This window comes from Phoenix dactylifera, unplaced genomic scaffold, assembly GCF_009389715.1.
Source record: "Phoenix dactylifera cultivar Barhee BC4 unplaced genomic scaffold, palm_55x_up_171113_PBpolish2nd_filt_p 001146F, whole genome shotgun sequence".
NCBI lineage: Eukaryota > Viridiplantae > Streptophyta > Magnoliopsida > Arecales > Arecaceae > Phoenix > Phoenix dactylifera.
The window spans coordinates 60,628-85,165 of NW_024068487.1; the positions used below are offsets into that span (position 1 = coordinate 60,628).

General features: G+C 38.4%; 2 protein-coding genes across 2 annotated transcripts; one reads left to right on the top strand and one right to left on the bottom strand.

The window, feature by feature from the left end:
• Positions 1 to 436: 436 nt before the first annotated feature.
• On the bottom strand, positions 437 to 15,302 carry LOC120108041 (transcription factor E2FB-like). The gene is made up of 13 exons (XM_039121576.1): positions 15,041 to 15,302; positions 11,942 to 12,137; positions 11,672 to 11,725; positions 11,476 to 11,561; positions 11,259 to 11,347; positions 11,128 to 11,182; positions 1,499 to 1,551; positions 1,374 to 1,424; positions 1,232 to 1,280; positions 1,083 to 1,148; positions 933 to 1,009; positions 611 to 839; positions 437 to 531 (listed from the first exon to the last, which is right to left on the bottom strand). Exons 1-13 carry the CDS (start codon positions 15,239 to 15,241, stop codon positions 475 to 477), a joined length of 1,263 nt encoding a protein of 420 aa, XP_038977504.1. The 5' UTR covers positions 15,242 to 15,302; the 3' UTR covers positions 437 to 474.
• Positions 15,303 to 17,826: 2,524 nt separating this feature from the next.
• Positions 17,827 to 23,925, top strand: LOC103703878. Its single transcript, XM_008786902.4, has 5 exons — positions 17,827 to 18,308; positions 19,520 to 19,816; positions 20,227 to 20,445; positions 22,252 to 22,380; positions 23,413 to 23,925. Exons 1-5 carry the CDS (start codon positions 18,036 to 18,038, stop codon positions 23,647 to 23,649), a joined length of 1,155 nt encoding a protein of 384 aa, XP_008785124.2. The 5' UTR covers positions 17,827 to 18,035; the 3' UTR covers positions 23,650 to 23,925.
• The last annotated feature ends 613 nt before the right edge of the window (positions 23,926 to 24,538 follow it).

Below are 24,538 nucleotides of genomic sequence, written 5' to 3' on the forward strand. Positions count from 1 at the left end.
GCATCTAAATTGAAAAACACCGCCACAGTGACAACTGAAAATATTTATAAGCCTTTTATTTGATAATTGTAGAATTAATAGGAAGGACCATCATTAGCATTTACAATTTCACAAATCTTTTTTTGCCCCCCCACCCCCTCTGAGCTCTGTGCCCTTGATGGTGCAGCCTATTATGATCTGTACATCCCAGGAGTATCCCCTGGCAGGCATGCACAGGAAATCAGTCAAGCCTACAGTCACTGATCTTGGAGCTCCAAGGCTGTAGTATAGCCTCATTTACAATGAAATGGTGATCCAGAGGTCTTCCTTTCTTTGATGTTATTCTGCATTTAGTGACAGTAAAGTGAAATGGTTGGTGGTCATTCTCCAAAGCGGTCAAGCTAAAGTGGTAATTCATATCAAATGCCCTCTGTGCATCCATAGGAAAGAACATCAAGAAGGGTAATCGGGCTCTAGTTCAAGGATATATTCAGTTCATGTGTCTGAAACAGTGACTCCAGGATCTGATACAAACCAGTAATCAGTGTCCATCTGCAATGACAAGCATATCATAATCAGCAATCTATTAGCATATCTGATCCTAGTTTGTGGTCTATGTATATATGCTTACATCATCTGATGGGACAATCTTCACAATGCCACCCATGCATTCTTGTGCAGCGGTTGAACCCAAATTGTTAGAAAGAGTAGCTTGGTCGTGTCCTCGCTCAGATGTTCCACCTGTATGCTTGTCTGCTGGCTGAAAAGACATATCATTCTTGCAGCTACTCTCAACATACAAATCCATTGCAGCTGGCTGTTGGTTTTGATTTGAAGCCTCGTATATCTCTCCATGATTGCTGTTAACAAGATGAGAGCCTATATTATAATTCAAAATTTTCTAAAAAGAAAGTCCAACGGACAGCAATTTTGGTACTGCCCCCGGAAAGTACCTGATCAAGTACATATCAACAGGACCCATTGAGCTTCTGAAAAGTAATTGGTATCGTCTTTGTGGAAAATCAAGACCCTGTTCAAAAAATAATGTCATCAAAACCTACCTAACCCATGAAGTATCATCTTATCGACCATGTCTTGCCCACCTCATCAGGATCTGGAACTTCAATACTAGTTCCTCGAGGTGCTTTTATTGCAATTAGAGTAGAATCCTGTCATGACAGACAAAAGTTAGAACATCTAGCTACAAGATAAGATCAAATGGCAAGAAACTCAAGGGCCCAGAAAGCCAAACCTCAAAGCAAGGAAGGTTATTAATATCATCATTGGTGAGATAGAGCCATCTAAACAGATTAATGACCATTAGACTTCAGTTAATGAATAACAAACCACCAAATAAATTGTAAAGCCAAGAAACGTTAACAATTTCAGTTTACTTTTGGCTGTTCTCCTCTTCAGTCAGAATTCTGAGATTATCTTGCATCTCTCTGCAAAGCAACAGACTTTCATTAATACATAGAAAGAAAACAGTTTCATTCAATGTGTTTTCCTGAGAACCCACCTGATCATTCCATCCAGGCTGCAATCTTCTGTATACAGAGTTTCAACTTCAGCCTGCGAAAACGTTGGGATGAAAATTAATGACTGTACATGATTAGTTATCATCAGCAAAATATGAAACAAGTAAAAACTAACATTTCATCTCGTTTCTGCTATCAGCACACTTGACAACCAAAATTGAAAACTGTAATAAGATCTTTTCAGGATAGCATTATAAGTTCACAATTAACCATATTTATTTATTTATCTATAGAGATTTGCACCGGTTGGAGAAATGCATGGAAAAAAAAACAAGATTTTCTCTGAGCCATATTGCTACTAATGGGCCCATGTTAGGCTGAGTAAGGGGTCCAGTTGGTAGGGCAACTTCTACTCCATAAATTCCAAAATGTATTAATATAAAATATAAAGAACCAATATACGAGTCAACATATAATGACAACTGGAGTTAATTGAGTAGTCAATAAACCTTTTATTTTAACATGCATGTGATAATAACATCAATGGGAAAAAATGTGTAGCAGTTCAGTAAGAGTCTGGGCACTTAATAATCATTATTTGGCAGCAAAACAGTTCAGAAGTTAAGTGACATCAATTGTAATAAGGTGCTTTTTGATAGGGGACACTGCAAGAACAATTGTTCCAAGTGCCACAACTTATAGCTGACACAAGGACAATTTTCAGAGCACCATGGAATGTCATGGCATGTCATTCAAAAACAATGTGACCTAGTGACTAGTGTCCAAAGGTGCCCACTCCAGATTTTTAAAAAACTGAAGTGTTGAGATACCATTCGTCATATCTCGTTTGTATATAGTTTAAAAAAGAAAATTCAGGTATTTTATGTCCAGGCTTCTAGGATTAATTTAATCTTGGGCCAAATAAGTGCAATCCAGAACTATGGATGTAAAAGAATTGGTTGGCTAATCAAGTTGCTGGCTAACTTGGAAGGATTATTGAGCATAAGCAAGGTCCATGGCACACTGGTAGGACTACACATTGAGTGGGTTGGACTGCGCCAAATATCTGCTGGGACTCAGCCAACATTGAAGGCTTAGCCCAAACTCTGTTCAACCCACAACTGATCCAACAAATCTCAGCTCAAGCCCTGTGGACAACTCTGAGTTGAGATTGAGCTAGCTCGATTGATATACTGGCTTGGTCTGGCCCAAACTTAACCAAGAAAGAATTCAAACATAGCATGACCACTTAGAACTAAGTTTCCTTTTTTTCTCAATTGTATTTAACAAAACTAAGATATCGCATAGATAAACCCAATGCATACATATGGGAAATTAAAGTGCAACCAGTATTTCTCTTCTTGTGCTATCATCCGTCTATCAGACACATTGATTCTTGCACATAAGCATGTATCATATTTTACCCTCAGGCCAGCTTGGGCTAGGCTAAACTCCTAGCTCAAGCTTAGCTGTTCAAGTCAAACCAGAATTTTCAAGCCCAAAATAGTCCAACTGAATGATAATTTATCCCAGCCCATAAATAGTACAGGCTTAAAAAGGTCATGGGTTAGCAGAGCCCAAAATGCATCCTTATACATAGGGTTAGGTAGGCTTGGCTTGAGTTACGCACTTATAGTATCATCATGTCAAAGATCAATGCTGAATGAACCCCATGGCGACCTAACCCATCTTGTCTCGTAATTTGTTATGGCATTTCTTCTCGCCCTCTTGTTTAATCATGCCACCAATGCCTTGGGCATGCAACAAGCTGTGAGCAAAGAGATGAGTGGCCATGGGCTTCAAATTACCAAAATGTTCCTTCCTCCTTTCACTTTCCTCTTACCCTCTCCCCCCACCTCTTTGTAATGAGAGGGAACAGCTTGATTGTTCGAGGTGTTACTACCTAATATCTGATGGCAAAAGGCCACAGATCAAGTTGAACTAGGTTGAACGATTACATGGACAAGGTGGGCTTGGATAATATTTGCTAGGTTGGGGCTAAGAGAAGTCAAATTTGGTTGAAGGTAGCTTTCCAACAATGTTTCGTCATGTTGGCCTTGACCCATTCCTGATCTAGCCTATTTGCATCCCCAGCTTGAACCAAGCCCAGCATGAAGCTTGATTTATATAGAAAGGATTGATCTATCAAATTCAACATTGTTTAGAATGTTACTTTGTTGCCATGAGGCCTTTTTATGTCATCATGGGAAAAATGCAAGGCGGTTCCAAGAATACAGCAGAGGAACTCTTGGCATTCTATGCAAGAAACGCATGCAAAAGTTTCAAAAGACTGGCTTATTATCTTCAACTATACAAATGGCTTTCATCCTGCCTCTGTGACAAAGTACTTTGAAGATAAATGCTTTTCTGATTTGTTACTGAAAATTTTCTTCTCTCACTAGGGCCCTAGGTTGGCTTTCCCATCCACCGCCTTGGCCTGTCAGCTCCCCGCTTATCACTTGCAACAATCTCCTACAACTGAACCTACTTCCAACTCATTTCTTGTAGGAGAGACTCTAATATCTAGCTATGAAAACCCACATGGCCCATGCACACCCCTATCATATTGCTCATTTGGCCCCCTATATTCCATGCCACTCAAGCTCTTGACCTAACCGCCAAACCCATGCCCTCCTTTAAGAGGAAGGTATGGAGTTAAGCTAAAATTGGACCCAAGCCTAGCTTGAGAATTCCAATTCAGGCAACCTAGTCAATTGATTTTGGTTAGTCAAGGGTGGTTGGCCCAAATTAAGCTTTAGGATCTTAATCAACCCCTCCTATGAATCAAACCTAGGCCCAGTCCATCAAGGAAAGGACACAAACCATGGGCTTTTCACACAACAAAGTAGTGATGCAAGCTAAATCCATAAGCACAGCACCTTTTTTTCTTTTTTTTTGACATAAAGTACATCATTTTTTAAAAACTACTAATTTCTAAATTCTTAAAAGAAAGAATGTCCAAGAAGCTTTCATAGAATATACATAGGAGGAACAAAGATCATATTTGTAAAAAAAAGCAAACTTATTAAGTCAAGCAGAGTCCAATCATACATTGCATTATAGTTAAATCTATTGTTACAGACATCAGAAGAGTTATATCAAGTGAGATATAGCCCTTTAGAACAAAAGATGGAGCATCACTATTCCTATGATACATCATTGACACTTGTAGGTTGTGCCTGCACATGCTGGAACACACTATCATAGGTTGGACAGCTTGACATCAAGTTCACAAGCAATACAATGTGAAACAGTATCATCCCCTATCTCATAATCAAAGATAGTTTGAGTAGTTATCGATTCAGAAAAGTACTTTATCTATTATAGTTGTTTTATTTAAATGAAAGAATTGTGCATGAAGGAAAAATACCTAAACTTAGGTAAATGATTGATTTTGCTACATTCAAACTTATGTCGCTTCTTTATCCTCTTTTTCTAATTGATGTATCATCTTGAACCTTGTACAGCTGGGCATCAAATTTATAAAAAGATACAAGAATCTGCATTTTGTCATATCCTTAAAATACTCCCTAGATTCTCAAAGTCATAAGAAAACATATAAATTATAAACTATTTAGACTAGAAATCAAATTACAATGATAGTAGATTTTCAATTGAAGATTTGTACACGCACATATATATGATGTATAATGTATGATTTTAGTTGATAACTTAATATTATCCGGCATCAAAATAACTGAGATACCATAACCATCAAGCCTTGTCCCAACCATTCAGAATCAAAGCAGTGACTCCTTATGTACCAAGCACTCCTATTTAGAGCTGCATCTAATTTTATTTCAATGTTTACCATATCCTTTATCACAACTTCTATCCTATTTCTACTACATTTAGGGCATCTTTGGATAATTTTACGAGATTGAGCTGAAAATCCTATAGAAATTCGTGAAGTAGGCCATCCATTTAAGCATGATTCTGTATCAACCAAATACCACCCAGCCAGCCCAAATCATATAGGAAGAAAAAAAAGAACTACATAGGTTTTTTTTTCTGGCAGCCCAAAGGCTAGGATATGGGTTGGGTTTGCACAGGCTCTTAGAAAATGCAAGCTGGATAAGCCAACAGGCCCAATTCCTCCAAGATTTTCAGCCTGGTCCAATAGAAATATCTAAACAAACCCTTAACATTTTTTTCTGGACCCTCCTTATTGCCCAACACTTGAAATCATATAAATATGCAAGCCTTGTTAGCATTATCTGTTGTGCCAATATCGGGCCCGGCAGTACGTGTCGGTACAGCCCAGCGCCATGCCATGCCGACCCAGTACCGACACAATAGAGGCGGGGGAGGGGGAGAAGGAGAAGAAAAAAGAGAAAAAGAGAGATAAAGCAGGGGAGGGAGCGAGAGAGAGAGGGAGAGGAAGGAAGAGAGACAGGTCTCGCTTTTTCTCTCTCATTCTTCCTCTCCCCCTCCGACGACTGCATCTCGGTTTCGTCGTCAGAACCGTCCAGTCCACCACCGGTACAGCTCAGGACGCCCCAAACCGAGCAGTTCGGGACGGTTCCGCCGACCATGCATGTTAGCATTCTCTAATTTGCATTTATTGTATCTCTCGTCTAACAATCTTGGCTTGGTCCTTATTTTCATCTTTACTTTTCAAAAACTACATTTCCTATAACATATTCATATTTTGCTGATTTTTAAGCCTCTTACCCAATAAAGTGTTTTCAAAATATCCAATTTATATTTTAATCTTCCCCCCATTAATCAAATTATCTATAGCTTATGGCACATCTTTCTAAATAATTTAGCATAAATTTATCTATAATGAGTATAAAAAATATGAGCATCGTGTTAATTAGCGGAGTTAGACCAAGTTAAATCCTTGTGCCTATCGTAAATACTCGACATTTCTATATACACTATGCCAAGTTGCCAACCTAATCCAAGAAATGGTTAAGTGCCAGAATGTGCCGCACTAGCTATACTTGGGTACAATACAATGGTTGTATGGCTGTGTCGCTAACCAACACAACATAATTGGAGTTCCTTAATCATTTGAGCTTATTTCAGCCAAAGTGTAAAACCTAGTTCTGAATATTCAATCCTAGGACCATATGCATTCCTGACTCAAAGTCAATGTTCTCGTCAAATTAAGTTTGAAGCCCATCTTTCTATCCTTAATGAGGAGAAATCCAACTATCATTATTTCATACACCTCATTAGTTCATGTTTATTTGTTTATACGAGCTTTATTTGTGTTATTATGTATATCTTGAATTATCACCTTATTAGAACATTTATATAGCATTTCGTTCTAGCATAAAATATACTTTTGATGCATGTTGTGAAGTGATTGCAAAATAAAAAGAAGGATCCAAAATGGAAACAGTACTTCAACAAATGTATATGAATGCTAAAGACAAAGTTAGTACGTGTGGTCTATTTGTTTGGAAAGAATTTTATTTCATAAAGTCTTATTTAATCAGTTTCAAAATGATTTATGGATGACAGAGAAAACTTGACATGACAAAACTTGTTCATTTCATCCTACTAGTCTAATTATGGTGCTACTTGCTTATGTATCTTAGGCTTCATATGTCTTAATTATTACACATCTTACATGCAGTACGTTCAATTTTTTACTAGTCTTATAAGACCATATTTTTTTTATAAGGTCCGTAGTATCGGAACCAACACCTATGCCAGTACGCTAATTGTAAGGTACGGTACCATATCACGTCGTTCCAACCTGAACTCGATAGAGAAACTAGCAAGGGAGGGGGCAGGGAGAAGGAGAGAGGGAGAGGGAGAGGGCGGAAGGGAAGGAGAGAGCGGGAGAGGACAGTGAAGAGAGAGGCGGAGGAAGGGGGACAGAGAGAAGGAAAGAGTGGAAAAGTGTGAGAGAGAGACACTGTTGACTTCACTAAAAAAAATCATAAAAATTATAAAAAGGAATGAAGCCCCTGTTGCCCTGTTCCAACAATGTAGGGAAGAGAGGGCTTTTTCCGACAATGCGACCTCTCACTCCCATCCTCCCTCTCCCTCTCTCCTGCTCCCTCTCCCTCTCTCTGCTCTTTCCTTCAACCTCTCCCCCACTATCGCCGGTTTCTTGATGCCAAAAGTCCTATTTTTTCTCTTTTTTGTTTCGAAGGCTTGTTATGCTATTTTTGGTGAATTTTTAATGTTTTAGTTCAATTTTAGATGGATATGTGATACTAGAGTGTTGATATTAGTATCAACACTTATTAGGTCAACATGGATCGATAAACTAGCAATATTAATAATTAAAAAATGACAAATAGTCTATGATATTGTAAAAAGGAAAATGTGTAATAACTCACTTTATAAATCTAATCCTAAGTAAAATATCCATGGCTCTCGTAGATATCCAGATATTGTTTGTATTCTAGACCTTGGATATCATACCAGCTTGGATATTGTCCCCATCTCTGCTGGTCATATGATATCCGATAGTCCCCTGCTATGACTCCGGATACTATGGTTGCTTGTGGTAGTCATAAGAGACCGACCATCCCTGCTCAGGGTAGGAGGAGGTAGCATCATGTTCCAACCTCTAGCTATACCCATATCCATAGAAGCAGCAATATACAGAGTCAGATCCTCCAAATAAAATTAGTAGAAGAATGCATAAAGATCGTATATGGATAAAGGATGCTACCTACTCTATTTGATGCAGCAGAAGATTCACCTCCAGCATAAGATGAGATCTACTGCATACTATAGCTATCTGATGCACTTGCAGATGCATCACCAATCTCTAGTTCCTCCATTTGATGTAACATCTCTCACGTATTCTAGAATCTTTTCTCATTTCCTTGCACTTTCCGTCTAACTTTTGCCATCAGTTTGATCTCTAATGTTTCAGGTATGCATATAATCCTCCTATCTCTGCACATAGTTTCTCTCAATTGACTCTCCAATTTCTCAAAGTATCTATACCCATAAACCTGACCTTATGTGCACCACCCTTGAATGCTCTTCTTATATAGGACAGCATCTCTCTATAAAATCTTAATTTTGTTCAGGTATGGTGGTCCTGATTCTACATGGCATGCATGAACTCCGCCTCGCTGGTTAATGGAATGAGCCATTGAAAATAACCACCACCACCTCTAGACTGTTTACCTTAATCTCCATACACATCAGTGGAACTATCATGATCATTGTTGCTGAAATCGCGAGACGCGCTAGGCAAACCCGAATTTGATGGCTCACATGTCTCGCTGTCATCTTACCCAATCGGTATGTCATCAACTAACTTAACCGGATCGATGACTAGTGTTTTCCTCTTGGACTTGTGAAAATCAACAAAATACAAGAGAGCTACCTTAAAATTCATCTTTTGATGCATGTTCAATTTTTTTTACATAATCAAGTTTAAATATAAAATAATGCACTATTAGAATCTATTGAAGTGGCTATATTTGCCAAATGCTTCAGCACATCCATAATCTCAAATTTCCACCATTTACTCTGATCTTTATGTTAAAAGTCCTAAAATAAAACCCCCACATCTGATATTCTCAAGAAGCATATCCCATCATACTTTAGCCCTAAGGAACAACTTTTCCAACAATAAGCATTACTTTTCTCTAGAGGAGAGATTAATTTTCATTCAGCTAGACACTGCACATCGTTGCCATTACAACCCACATCCTTGCAGCCTACAACATAAAGTCATTCGAATCACCATCTCCAGGTTACAATGTCTTACAACACACACCCTACCTTCCTACCCTACAAATAACAGCCTTACACATTAAAATATCAATGTCCCTTTAATTTATTGGCATATCAAGAGTCCTAAAGAATAAGAATTGCAAAATACTATGTTATCGTCCAATACTAGTAACTTGAAGTCATGATGAACAATGTTATATGATTAATCACTCATTGCTACATAGCTTCTGTAATCATCCTATAGCTATAAATAAGAGAGTTAATATCCTCATGGGCTTTTAAAGATCTCAAATGGTGAGTGATCTAGCAAAACTGATAACAAGTTGAACAAGTGCCATGCATCCAACCTTCCACTACTCTTAACTTCTATTATAAACATGACACTAGTCAGCCTTCCATGTACTAACTTTGTATGTGCAATTCCTTTATTGTACTCAGTGCACTCATCAACTACAAAACATGACGGTCTACCATAGCATTGTATATAAGTTCCCTTTCTAATTTTACATCATGATCCAGTATGCTTTTCAATGATATATCTGAAACTTTATAAAAGTCAATGCTAGAAAACATGGGATTGTCCCTAAAATCCAATCATTTCCATGGAACCACCAAAGAAGGGTCTTCACTGCATAACTCTACTGCAAATTTCATTTCCTCCTTTGTATGTGTGTTTTTTTATGGTTTTATCCTTTCTTAGAGTTATTGAACTCTAGATATTTCATAATTGAAACCATCTCCGACTTATTTGTTTCAACTAGCCCCTTCAATAATTTTGTATTTTGCACCTTATAGTTATACAATTTGGTGACATACATGTTATGCACTAGCACATACCTGAACACTTCCACTTCTTAAATCCTTTTTATGGCATGTTAATAAATTCCACTCTATTTGATACAGCTCCCCCCCTAACATCTGTCCTCCACAGCTATTTAAGTGGAAGTCTACATGCAAGAAGAGGAAAAGTTAGTGAGAGCTTTTAGCTTTGGGATGAATATCCCTATTCATCACGGTGTGAAACTCATCAACTCATCAATATGGGGCTGTATAGGATTACAGGGTTATAATCTAGTACCAGCTCCATTAAGTACCACTAAAGAAAAGCCTAGCCCCTAAAGTTGCCAAACCTCACCACCATCAGACATAAAATATCTAAACTTAATATTGCTCCCGAATAAGTTAACTGCTCTCTTTAGTTCACACCAATCATTGACACTTGAGATTTTCCTTTTCCTTTTTTTTCCTTTGAAAGCCCAAGCACATATTGAACATATTACAAAACAATGTGTCTCGACTCTAAATTCGTCAAATGTTGAAAATCAAGGTAACCCATAGTTACATTTCCAAACATGGTTATCTTGAATGCTGAGCATGATTTCTTATGAGAACAAATTACAGAGCCATCATGCGTTTATTGGAAGAAGGTAAATATTTAGCGAGGTAAATATTTTAATGGGAAGAAGGTACCAATACTTGAAGAGGGAGAGGCCCAAGATGCTGAGGCTAAAGGGGCGGGTGGCATTTGGCACATCTCAATTTGAGCACGAAAGATTAACTCGATCATCCTAAAGATATTAACATCCCAGAACAAAAATAAAACAAACAAATACACATGCCAAATAAAGCACCATTTCAGAGGTATTATAATGACAAGTATAGACTACATAGGGGAAACTAAAAGTGCAACTCACTATATGCTCATTGGGGAAACCACTAAGATGATCAGAAATATCTTCTAACATAGGCTAGAGCAAAACAAATTAGAAATACAGCTAGGAGGAAGTCTTTCCAATATCAAGATGCACTAAGATAACAGTGTATTCTCTTATCTAGCTCCCAGAAAGCATGTAAAAGCTGCTGATAAAATATGTTAAAAGTTTGCTTCATCAATGCAAGTTATTTCAAACTAAAAGCAAACTCAAAAAAAAACTATCAAACTGAGAAATGGGGGCAGGAGAAGAGGGAGTGGTTCCTTTAACAGTATTTGACATTAAATGGGTACCTTCAATGCAGCAACTTGATCATCCATCTCCTTGGGCCTTGACATATCAATTCCCCTTTTCACAGATGTTTTTGTTAGTAAATCACTTTAATTAATGAAGGGAAGAAAAAAGTAAGGATTCTAGTGAATACTTGCAACTTATCCTATTCTTCAAGTTTTTTTCAATCAATCCTACTCCTTCAAGAACATTTGTTATATCATAAATCCTCCTCTTTTGGACCTGCCAGAGCAATTGAAAAGAATATCCAGAGAACTTACAAACAGCTCATTCTTGGCACAAGGAAGTCAATAATTGAGAAACTTAGAAAAATGGAAGACGATAGATCTGAAGCATCACAAGAGTCATACATCCAAAATTTCTGCTGCTCTGTTCAAATCAAGAGTCCCATCATCAGCTTGCTGAAGCAGATTGACGAATTTCTTTGTCAACAAACCTATCAAGTCATATTAACCCTCAAAAAACATCCAAGAGTGCTTCACAAGAACATAATAACAGAAGATTCTGATCCAATCATCCTCAGAACTATCTCAATGCAACATTCACCTAGAGAACTGTCGTAGCGGCAGCTGCTAGGATTTAAGATATTTGAAACGTTTCCTGCACAAATGTAGCATTGCCAATTATTATCATATGTTATTTTGTAAGAGCACAAAAATGCCCCTTTTATTTCTCTTTAATCCTAACAGGTAAGCAAAACCGAACTAAATGCCATTGTCAACCAAATAAGCTATGAACACTGTCCGCATCATATGTGGAACCAATATGGCATATGGAAGCATGAAGTGCAACAACCATAGGTTCCACAGGAATCACCCTCAGCTAGTCCAGGCAACTGCTGCTGTACTGCTTTTTTATGTTTTGAATGCTGTGGTTTTCGTGGACACTTGACACCTGTTCCTGACTCAGTTGGAAGTATATGAGATCCGGTTTCCTCCTTCTGCCTTTGTCCAACAGGCCCTTCACCACTCTCAACTTTCTTTATTTCTGTTCCATTTGTTTGTTTTTTTACCTGAAAAAAATGAAATGCATATCCATAACAAATAATTGATGCTGGATCCAAAAGAAAAGGCATAAAAGGACACAGAAGTTAACATTACTTTCAGAGATCACGGGAAAAACAAATCAAGAAGTGTACTCTTGCATACTTGTGCATCTCTCTGTAGTTGTCACCGTAAGATTACTACTAATAAATTTTTATTCATTATACGAGGTAAGCAGGAATGTTGACTCAAAGAGCAGTGCGTCTCAAAAAAGGACGAGCAAAAATGGCTTAGAAACAAATTAAAGCTAAATAGCCAGAGCACCTGCATGGCCAGAACTGTCAAGGGGTGGGCTTCCAAACATATCTATATTAAAAGGAGAGCACAGCACTTAGAATTCTTCCACCCAAATTATGACCAATAGCAATATGAATCAGAAAACAAAATGTCATGATAGATAAGATAACATAAGTTGGTTTTACCTTAAAAATTCTTTTAAGAGGTTGTCAATCTCTGATATCAAAACATTAATGTTGCTTGATGCTTCAAATTTTAGGGTTTCCAGAGTCCGCATATTTCTGGACAGTGAAAGAGTGACATGAATGGACAACACTACTAGAAATCCTAGAAATGGAGTCTCCTGCTTATGTTAGCCAATAGTGCTGGCTCTTGTCATGATTTATTCAGGATCTTATTAGAAGTCATCATATTTTGATTTGTTACTTTTAACTGCTCAGCTATTTCAAGTGTTGAACAATAAAAGCCTGAAGTAACGGACCCTTCTAGAAAAAGTCTTGCATTTTTGTCGCTTTCATCATTGTGTTACTGAGACACTTGGCACAGATGCCAATTTTGAGGTCTCCCAAAGTTTCCAACACGTAAAATTCAAAATATAACATATTACACAAATTTTTATATCCATATGTATAAAACTCAAAACATGACATATTACGCAAATCACTTGAAATGTCCAAAATCCTAACCTAGGCACCCATAAGCAACTCACTGAGTCACCCAATGACAATAGATAGCCATACTATAACATATATAGGCATCCAAGGTTATTTTACAAACAGAGCATAATTCGGATAGCCATTAGATATAAAGAATCAAAATACTTAATGATGCACCCCTTTACGATACAGAAACCAAGGACCAAATAACATGCAGAGCTATTCGCATTCCTAATTTTGAGTTCAGTCTTTAAATTTTTCCACACATGCCACTTTTGTCACATTTTGCATGTCACACAAATTCTTTTTGCATAAACTGATGCAACCTACCAATATGTGTGCCAATCTTTCAGTATTAATAAAGGCAGTCTTGAAGTGTTACTTCGTAAGCACTAAGTTAAACATCAAAGAGAAGAAATAAACACATGTATGCAACGTTATTGCAGACATTGACATGAATTATATGCAAGAGAATCCATCAAATGTCCTTTTATAGTTATTCCAAAAATTCTGTGCGAGTGGAAAATGGTGAGCATCTCAGTATTTCTGTTGAGCAGACAATATATTGTGACAGTCTATATAAACATATTGCACTGAACTTTTGCAGTTTCGATATTTAGCAAGTAGACTACAATCTCCACCAAATGTGTAAAATCTCTTCAATTATCTTTTAGTGCACATACTTAAGTGCAATCAAAGATGTGAAGATCAAACTGATGCAATGCATGATTATTGACTACAGCAACAGGCATCAAGCAAACAAATGGCATGTAACCATCACAAAATCAGGTCACTTAGCAACCAATTTATTAAGTCTGCACGTATGCAGCTGCAAATCTACAGGTCACATGGAAAAATAATCAAAACTAAGAATTCATTGTCAATAATTTACAAATGTGAAATCTGAAAAATTCAATCATATTGTGTCAGTCAATCACATCATTCTTGTATGCTGTTGTTAGTTAGCCTTTTGTTGAACAATAAACACGTTCACCTCTGCAAATAGTCACTGCATCTAATATTCTAGCACAACTTCCATAGACATGAGAATCAGAATTCAATTGAAAACTTTTGCTTGGCAAATTCCCAATGGACTCTGATTGTAAATCACATTTAAGGAAGAAAATTGCTGGAAAAAGAGGCTCAATAAATTCAGTCTACAGTTAATTGTGGATTAAAGTTGTAAAACAACCTCCTGGGAGACCACATACACATTCAGCAAAGTCCACCACCCATCACCTCTGTCTACAATCTACACAGTGTTAGCAGCTATACTCTTATGGCCTACGACTTCTCCTTGCACGATATGACATTTGTCTAAGGGTCTAGCACAATATCTTTGTCAATACAGTGGTGAAAACTCCTCTATTGCCCAAAACAACCCTAGGATGCTCTACTTCATAAACATATTCAAAGCATGAAATCAACATTCTGATGCATTGTGCCGCTAGAACATAAGATAGTGCCAACTTGAAAACCATAGGATATATCAAAAATCCCCCCCGTCACCCAGAACAATACACACATATACCGCATAAGAATTTGTTCAGAAGGCCTTTTCTTTTCTTTTCTTTTTTCTTGACCTTTAATGTTGCGCCACAAGACTCGTCAAAGGCATCATGTTTCCCTATCTCTCCACAGGATGATATATAATCTCAGATCACAAAACCTAGAGGAAAAAAATACCCCGATTCCATAAATTATAAAACCTCGTGGAATCAAAACAACAATAGATCATCATCGTCATCATCAAGCAAACAATTCCAAGAACATCATTCCAAGAAGAAAAAAAACAAAAGAAAATCAAAAACCATATGGCCGTGAATCAAGAGGTGATCGAAACAGAACAAGGGAATAAGTGAAAGGGAGAAAGGTCCAGATGATCATGAAAGATCGGAAGAGAATAAACGAAAGACAGAAAACCAAGAAGACGACAACAGCAAAGCAAGAAAGTGGAGAGCGAGAATGGCAGCACTCACGGAGGCGTCGGGGGCGGCGATGCGGTCCTTGTCGGTGGGTCCGGGCGATCGGCGGGGGAGGAGGTGCGGATCGAGGGCGAGGGCGGGGGAGAAGGGGAAGTGGCGGTGGGAGGCGGGGCGGAGGATCTGTTGCGCGTGCTGGTGGGGCGACGGAAGCCGGAGCTCGGTCGGCGGGAGGCTGGAGCCCTCGACCTCGGACATGGCGAGCGAGAAGAGGTAAGGGAGGAAGGGGCGGGGGGTAGGGTTTTGAAGGGGGAGAGAGGGAAAAAACAAAAGGGACGGGAGGGGAGGGGGGAAATTAGACCGGGGGCGGGATTTGGGTTTTATTTTTATATTTTTTGACTTGGCGGCGGAAGACGGATGCCCGTTGCCTTCTGTTTGGCAGCGATTCGGGTTGCATCTTTTGCGACATCGACCGTTCGATCGAGCCCCGCACAGTTCTCAAAGCATTCGAACTCTTCCATCGTCCATATGCACTGATCTCGAAGTGGCTATTGCGCGGTCCAACGGTATATTCGCGCGAAGGAAGGTCGATCCTTCTTTGGTTTTGGAGGCAACTCAAGAGTGCAACGAAACGAGCGCACGCAACCAGTAATACCAGGGAACACAAATACAGCACGCACAAAGATCTAGGCCATGTGGAACAGTGGGAGGGAGGGATTGGTTGTATTGAATTCATGGTATAAGAATCCAATAGTCTCGTGACACGGGCACACTTTTTTTTTTTTTCCCCCGGTTTGGAGGGGGGAAGGGCCGGGCTCATAAAGTTACAATGTTGGCGCAATCAGAGAAGAGGTTTATATTCAAAAATATTCATAAATAGCTTCAGAGCGAGTCGATCGGGAAAAAAAAAAAAAAGTCGTCCTAATAGATCCTAAACCTTGCCATTTTGACTACCGCACGACATGTTGTATAACTAGAACAATGTCTTGCATTGCCAGCAATTTCATGTATATTTGATTTTTACATTCCTGCAAAACCTCCCCAAATAGATGTATGTATGTTTCCATGTCCCCAATGTGACGTAGACAATTCTCACAGTCAACAACCTTCATCAGCTGCTTACTTTGACACGAAATGTTATTTTTAATACAACGGAGTGTATAATCCAGAAGTTTTTTATTAGAAGTTTGATAATTGTTCATTTGATTGGGGCACCAATCATCCAAATTGCATCAAACTGCAGCTGTTACATATATTTACAGGACAGAGGAAAAGTTTTTTTTTTTTGCTAAAAAAAAGAGGAAGGGGGGACGAAGGGACAAGCCCACCCCCGCGTAGTAGTTCCCACTGGGCCCCCACCTCGATTATCTTTCTGGGCTCTGGCACGAATACCACATATGAGTACGTCACATCTGGCACCACCGAGGCTACCAGCAGAGTGATACGCTCTTCTAGACTCCGTGTTCAAGCATAGAGCACCCGGTCTCCACAATTTAATCGACGCCCATGCGTTTCGAACTCGAAACCACTTGGTTGGAAGTAAGGCCATGCTTCCATTGGGCTACCACTTTAGTGGTGACAGAGAAGAAGTTTCCATGGAAGAGAGAAGGCTAGAAAGGTCCTTATGAGTGAGTTATGGGCTCAAACTTTATTGTCCATCCCATTAGCATTGCGGCCAGCTCTCATCCACCAAACGCTGCACTGCGGTCACGCGCTGGTAGGCAAATGATAATCTTTTTCCCCACACACCGATAGGGATGGTTGGGAATGGCGACAAGGGACGATTTGGCAATTATGTTCTCCCACCCCTTTTGGAGGAGGACACGATTTACTTCCACATATTTTTTTTAATAAATATCTTTCTAAAAATTTAAATTTATATAAATATTTTTAAAAATTTATATTTATTTTTTATTATTATAAAATATTATTTTTGCACAAATTTTTTTAATATAATGATTCTTCTAACGCCGTTAATAAAAACTATATCTATTTTAATTAAAAATAATATAAAATTATGAAATTACTTTTTGCCTCTCACCATGATTGTCTCATAAATATTTTTTTTGCACATCTACTCATTAATAATATTTTCATCATTTTTATTTGAAACCGTTAATTTTTTAACAGCATTAGATGGTGTAAGTACATATGCAAAAATAAAGATAAAAAATAAAATAGTAAAATAAGTGTTTTACGATGGTATACATGTAAATATCAATTTGGAAAGATATTTTTACAAAATTCGATATTTAGAAAGATATTTATGCAAAAAAAATTTAAAAATAACACAGATTTTTTTTTCTTTGGGAGAGGGGGGGGGGGGCCATCGGCTCCTATTCCTTCAAAATTAAAGAAAAAAATAGTTTTGATGGGGTAGGCTTTATTATTAGAAATGCTAGTAAGACTCTACTTTTCTTTTATTTTGTTCAAATGCTTACGATGCTCCATATTTGCTCGAAGAGAAATTATATAAAATTTATTAGATGGATTCATCATCTGCTGATATTTGATTTTATTCTTTTTTAAAAAATTATCGATGTTTGATACACACACTAACACACTATATTTTATTATGTATGCTATTATTTTTTATATATATATAATAAAAAATTAATAGTATAGTTGGTTGGATGGTATGATTTTATGATAAATCTTTCTTTGCTGAATATTCTGTTTGTTGGCTTCCACGCATTTATTTACAATCAATTAGTTTAATTTATCCTATTTAACAAAAAAAAAAGAGCCAAGCTAAAGCCGCCCATCCCCACGTGTCCCAAACCCAGGGGCTGGCCGATGTCCGTTGCGTGTTTTCCCTCCGCTCATTTCCCTCCACAAACCCAGAGTCCCCCTCTTCACGCTAATCACCCCAAAACACAAAGCCAAGAAAAACTAGAAAGGGAGAGGGAGAGGAGATATAATTAAGGGCAGGGGAAGGGCCAAGGAAGGAGATCACAGGACTCACACTCCCTGCACCCTTCCTTGTTTTCCCTTTTCCTTTTTATCAATCTCTGCCACCTTTAATAAATAGAGTTGGGGAGGGAGTGGGGAAATGGCGAGTTGGTTGCGGAGGAGGAAGAGCGAGGAGAGGAGGAGGGGAGGGGAAGAGAAGAAGGTGGTGCTGGACGGGACGAAGATAAGGGAGCTGGTGGAGAACAAGGAGGCATTCACCAGCTTCGTGGAGCACAAGTTCCAGGAGCTGGATGTCAACGATGACGGCAAGCTCTCCCTCGAGGAGCTCCAGCCTGCCGTTGTCAACATCGGCGCCGCCCTCGGCCTCTCGGCCCAGGGCACCTCGCCGGACTCCGACCACATCTACTCTGAGGTACCCCTCTCCACCACCACCACCACCACCATCTCCTCGGAATATTCTCCTCCTCTTTGTCCCATCTCCATCCGGATATTAGAGCGAATCAGCTGATTAGGCTACTGTACAGTTTAGTCTTAATAGGGCCACCAAGCCGACACCTGGAGTTTGCGTCATGTGCGTATGGAGTGGGCCCTGCTGAAATTAGGACGCTTTTGGATATTTGGGGTTACGGCGATTAACGACAAATCCTCTACTTAGGTTTCCAACTGCCAACAATTCCTGACCACACGGCTGGGTTGTTCTGGAAGGTGCCTGCGCGAAATTTCAAACCATTTGGAATGTAACGGCATCTCAAATAATAATAAAAAAATTATTATATTTTGCACCAGCAACATGTCTTCTGAGGGTTACATGGCAGTGATGCAACTCATGCTCTACCTGTCCTAAAAAAGAAAAATTATTATATCTTGGACCGCACGCACCATATGGCCGTGCACCGCACCAATCAGAACATTTTATCTCTGAAGGCTCCATGATGACCCATAAAAATGGGATAATATGGTGTATGGTTATGTTGATGCATATGGTGCATGATATAATTTGCCCTTGGAAAAAGAACAGAATCATTGTGGCAAGTTGTTTCCTTCTGGTTTGGTCCAATGTCTCACATTGTGCGGGTCATAGTGAAAGCACAAATGAACTGTGAGCCTTAAAAATCACCTTAGCAAAAGAATGCTGTGGATCAATTTTGATTTGCACTTCAGAAATGAAACTAAGTACCTAGCACATAAACAAACAGATCATCTCCAAGTGCATATATCTAAAGAGTATGTTTAATCTACATCCATCCACTGAATGGAGTACCCATCAGTATGATACAGGTAGGGGATTTCCATCAGCTTATTTTAGCCACTACCAGACCTATTTACTCTATGCTTAGCCTGAATCGATGCAAGACTTTCTTTACCATATGGATGGATGATCAAGTAATGCTCTCTTTTGTTCACCATTAAACAGCCTGGATTCAGTCTGTATTTTGATTTGAGATGGTGATCACCATAGACTGGCATCTTGTAATATGATTCTTATCGCTCTGTTTCTACATTCTCTGCAATTTGCAAATTTAGCTTCCAAAATGGAGAATGAGTAAGGGTAGAATTTATTTAACTTATATCTTTGTGCATTAATCTACCTAAGCGATGATGTCTCTGTACTATTATCTGAAGGTTTTGAATGAATTCACACATGGAAAGCGAGAAGTAGCGAGCAAGTCCGAGTTCAAGGAGGTACTTTCTGATATTTTGTTGGGCATGGCAGCTGGGCTTAAAAGGGATCCAATCGTGATCTTGAGGATTGATGGAGAAGATCTGAAGGAGTTTGTTGAGAGCCCAAAATTTGAACCAGAGGCAATTGCCATATTCTCACAGGTGGAGTCGACAAATGAGTCTCTCCACAAGCTCCTGACAGTGGGTCTTCAACAACTCACGGTTGAGCATGGCATGCCTCCAGATTCTGACTCTTGGGTAATTGAGAACACTTAATCATATATCTCTATATGCACTTGCGCTCTTATCTTGCCTATGATATGATGAGGAGTTATTATGTTTACACTTTTCCTCGGCGTTATGAGGACTATTAAGCACATCTAGTCTGCTTATTTGCAACATCTGACCACATATCTTCGTAGTGGAACATGCATGGTATGTTGTCTCCATATTGGGCTCTGTACCGGTGTCATCATGTCACTATGTCGGTATGCCCGGTATAAGAGATGGTTTGGCGTACCGAGTATCAATACGTCCTCTGTACCATGTATTGATACCAAATTTATACGGCATACCATGGGAACACAGATCCATCAAACTTAGAAGCTGGTGACATATTTCTATGGCTTTGTATTTCTATAACAAGCCATATTTTTTATGCATTTTAGGTCATGAGCAACATTGTGGAGCCTGCATTACAATCACTTTCTACCGGCCGGCTTGAACAGCCTGCTTCTCAAGAGATCTTCTTAGAAGAATTTAAGAAGCTTTTGAACAGCATCATCCAGCACCTCCAAGGACACCCTGTCATCGTTGCCCACAGTGAAAACACCTTTGATGGGAGTGGCATCAAGAGACTATTGTCCAACAAATTTGAATTGGAAAAGGTTGATTCTAATATCAACACCATGCTTTTAAATATTTTATAATTAAATTTGCTTTTGATATATTTTTCCATGCTTTCGCAACTGAAATTGTTCCAAAGATGTGTTTATTTTGCATTTCAAATAAGTTGGTTGGCTTATTTGGACACACTTGCATGTATAGACTAAAGTTGAGCAGGGGCGTAGAAGCAGGGAGGAAAAAAAAAAAAAGTTGTGCAACTGCAGATGCAGGGATTGCATCATCCAAAGAAAATAGGAACAGTAGAAATCACGTTTTAAAAGGATTCCAACACCCTTTCTTTTTCTCTTTTTGGGGAAATTGTGCAATCCAGGCATCCCCCGGTTGCACAATAGTTGGATATCCACGGAGACAGCATGCATGCATCAAGACAGGCCCTTAAGAAAACAGTATCTATATTTTTTTTTGATATTTTGAAGATCTTGGTTCCTTAAGGAAATATGGGTTTTTAAATGTGTTTTAAATGGAAGTTGCTACAGAAACGAATACCTTTTGCTTTTTATATCAAATTTCTTACATATGGAGTATGGCATGATAGATAAGAATATAAAGATAAGCTGTTCTTTTGTCCATCGCTTTAGTGAAAATGAAACCACAGAAGTGCTGAGAGACATCAAATAGACATTTGCTGTGATCAATGTTGTAGCTTGGTTGGCCCTTCTGTGTGATATACAAGGGACTCATGGGTCGAAAAATTGTTCAGGATAATGGGGGCTAGGTATTTATATGGTTACTCCAACCTTATCAATATTAACCCAATGCACAGTTCCTCTCAGGCATAGTTTGTTTGGAATTCTGGAAAAGGTTGTCCAGGTTTGTTTTCCAAATTAGCTTCATTTGTAATTATTTTTTAAAATCATTTCTTTAATTTGATGGAATGCACCATCTGAGATTTGATTTGTTTTTATAGGTCTAAATCCAAGAAGCCAAAATCCGGCACAATGCTGTGCCAAAGTTTTCCAAATCATACAAGGACTCTCTCTCTCTCTCTCTCTCTCACACACGCGCACACACCCTCAACCTACGAGAGAAGTGGAGAGCAAACCCTAGCACACACTAGGTGTTGCCAGCCCCTCTCATTGGCCTTATGATGCACCTAGTAAAAATGCCTTGTGCTTCTCCTAGATGATTTGGAAAGCTGTAGATCAATTAGAGCTACAATCTCTATAATGAAAGGCTTCTTCCTTAACAAGCCATTCCACTTAGTGCATGCACCAATAAGGCCCTAGAGATGATCAGGTACAAAAATTGCATGAAACCTTAAGTGCTGCAATTAGTATAGTCTTCCACCATTTTCTTTTTCCCTTTTTTTTTTTGGGGGGGGGGGGGGGGGATATGAATCTAGATATGAATCTTGCATTAAAACTTGCTTGGGCACATCAACAAATAGATCTTATGTTAAACAACTAGCTCTATTCATGATGTGATCATAATCACCAATAATCTCCATCTGTCTCCATTAGGTCTGACTTGTATGCTCAAATAACAGTGGCAAGTCAAATGCTTCGCCATGCATGACGTAATTTGATGAAGCAGAATAAAACTCGACATTACACATCCATGTGTAAGTGTAAATTTTCACCACCCAATGATTGAAGAGATGAAAAAAGAAAACTGAATTGACCATATAACATGACTAATTGATCATATTGAGAACTATTAGATAATTTTAGATTAGATAACTTGGAAACTTTCCCCAGCATTTCTTGGCAAAAGTGGAAGCAATCATCTCTCAATCTTTTCTTTAATATTCTAATCTTCATTAAACATTACATTGTGGGTCAATACAGTTGTTTGATTTGGTGTGGAGAGACCTACCGAAGGATCAGCATCAGAAAACATCAAAGAACTATCTTCGTGTTGCGCTGGATGGGATGGCTTCCTCTGAAGATTTACCTCCTCATGGTGCTGTTGATCAGGTAATCTACATGCTTAAATAATTTCAAATTAGAACATCTGGTATATGATTTGTTGGGAGCTTGAGGACCTGTAGAGAAATTCTGAGAAACAGCTGGAGAAAAACACTGTATCTAGTCGACTATATTGAAGACTATCAAGTACAGACTCCGAAGTGGGATTTTTGTTTTTGGCGAATGGATAAAGACTCCAAAGTAGTTAAACTGAAGAAACAACTAGGCTATAGCCCAATGATTGCAGCCTTCCTCCATTTGGGAGGTTTTGGGTTTGGAACCTTGAGCTGTTTCCCTCATGTTCGACTCAGATAATTATATCCATGATGCTCCCTCTGTTATGTAAAGAAAAAAAAAGAAGTTCATACTATCTTTAAAATGCATAAAATAAGTGCATACATATTTTTGTACAGTATTGATGCAAACAATCTATGACATTTTTTCCCTAAAAGATCCTTTAACTGAAAATGGTTGTTTTTGTATTGCAACAACTGAATGTTCAATTCTCACTCATGGTGCCCACAAATTTTATCAATTGTAGGCATATTCCACCACAGGAGATATTTTAGCTAGTTGGTTGGTCTCCCTTTCTTATATGTAACCTTGGTCTTACTTTGTTGCCTATGTGCATATATCTTTAATACGTTCAAACTCCTCTCTTTAGAAGAAACATGCCTCCAGATTTTATTTATAGACCTGTTAGATAATTTACAATCCAACAATTGAAGGCTTTTTTTTTGGTTATCCTCTTTTTCCAGAAAAATCAAGTGCTAACCATCTCTTTGATATTCCTATATATTTTCTTTCATAAATTTTTCTGCAAATTATTGTTCCCTTTCTATCTGCATATGTTCTTCCTAAGTGATCCATTCTTGAAACATTTTACAAATATATTATGACACCCTTGGATGTTGGATATGTGCTCGATAGTAATTCTGTATTATTGTTCGCATCGAGTTGAAAGGTCAAATAATGTCTTAGAAAGTGGATTAGTATATTTTCTATCGTTTCATGGTCGTAACAGTCTGGTTACTGTTTCAGGTTGATGCTTTTGTGAATGACGCCTTCAAAATGGCAAATGCAGACGATGGGAAGATTGTGGATGAAGCAGAGTTCAAGAAAACATTAACCGAGATTCTTGGGAGCCTTATGTTGCAGCTGGAGGGCAACCCCATATCTGTTTCATCCAACTCAGTGGTTCATGGGCCTCTAGAGTCTTCATCTACTGCCTTCTTTCCTCCCTCGTCACTGTCTGGTTCCCAAAGTGAGGGTGATTAACCTAGATCAATAGTAAAAGAACGACCAGCGATTACATCAAGGACTTCATAGAAGTTATCTAATTTCCTTAATATAAATGGACTAGTTGATAATATGCTGTATTTGTCGCCCCAATTCACACTCACCTTTCCCCACAAGTTTTTGGGGCAGAAAATCATAATACATATATGTTTGCAGACGATGATAATAACTTAAGTTGGGTAAAAGGACATGCTCTGATATTTATGGTTACCAAACTTAGATTTTATATGAAGTTAAAGTCATCGTCCAGAGAAACATTTTGTCTGTGCTATGAAAATAAAACATGAAATTGCCTTAAAAATTCAGAGTTTTGATTTAAAAGAGTAGTCTCTGCCTTTGGAGGACGGTAGTTTAAAGCTGGATCCGGGTTGGGTACTCGCTCTGGAGGAAACCATGGTGCCAAAATTCCGACAGGCTTCGCAGGAGGAAACTGGAACTGCAGAAACTCTACCAAAACCTTGGCCGCTAAAAAGATTTTTGAGAAATTGATGAAAGCAGTCCTGTATATCATTTTCACTGCCCAAAATCCCCCGAGCCTATTCCAAAATAGCTATAAAATTCACTCTTATTTTCCCGTTTGGTTGAAACTTCATCCCTTTTTGTTCAATACAATTGTTCAGTATTGTTCGGCAATCCTTATTTTTGGAACCATTTACAAATTGTAACACAAGTACGCATGTACATAGCCTAGCAGAGTATATACATCAAAGGCATATACACAAAGCATAATTGTTTATTTCAATATGCAAATTCCACGTATCGGTAGGGATTAATGATAAAAGGAGGAAATTTGTCACTCCAAATCAAAAAACTTGAAGAGATTTGTTTTCATTACAGTCAATAGAGCAACTCCAAAAGCCTTGTCCAA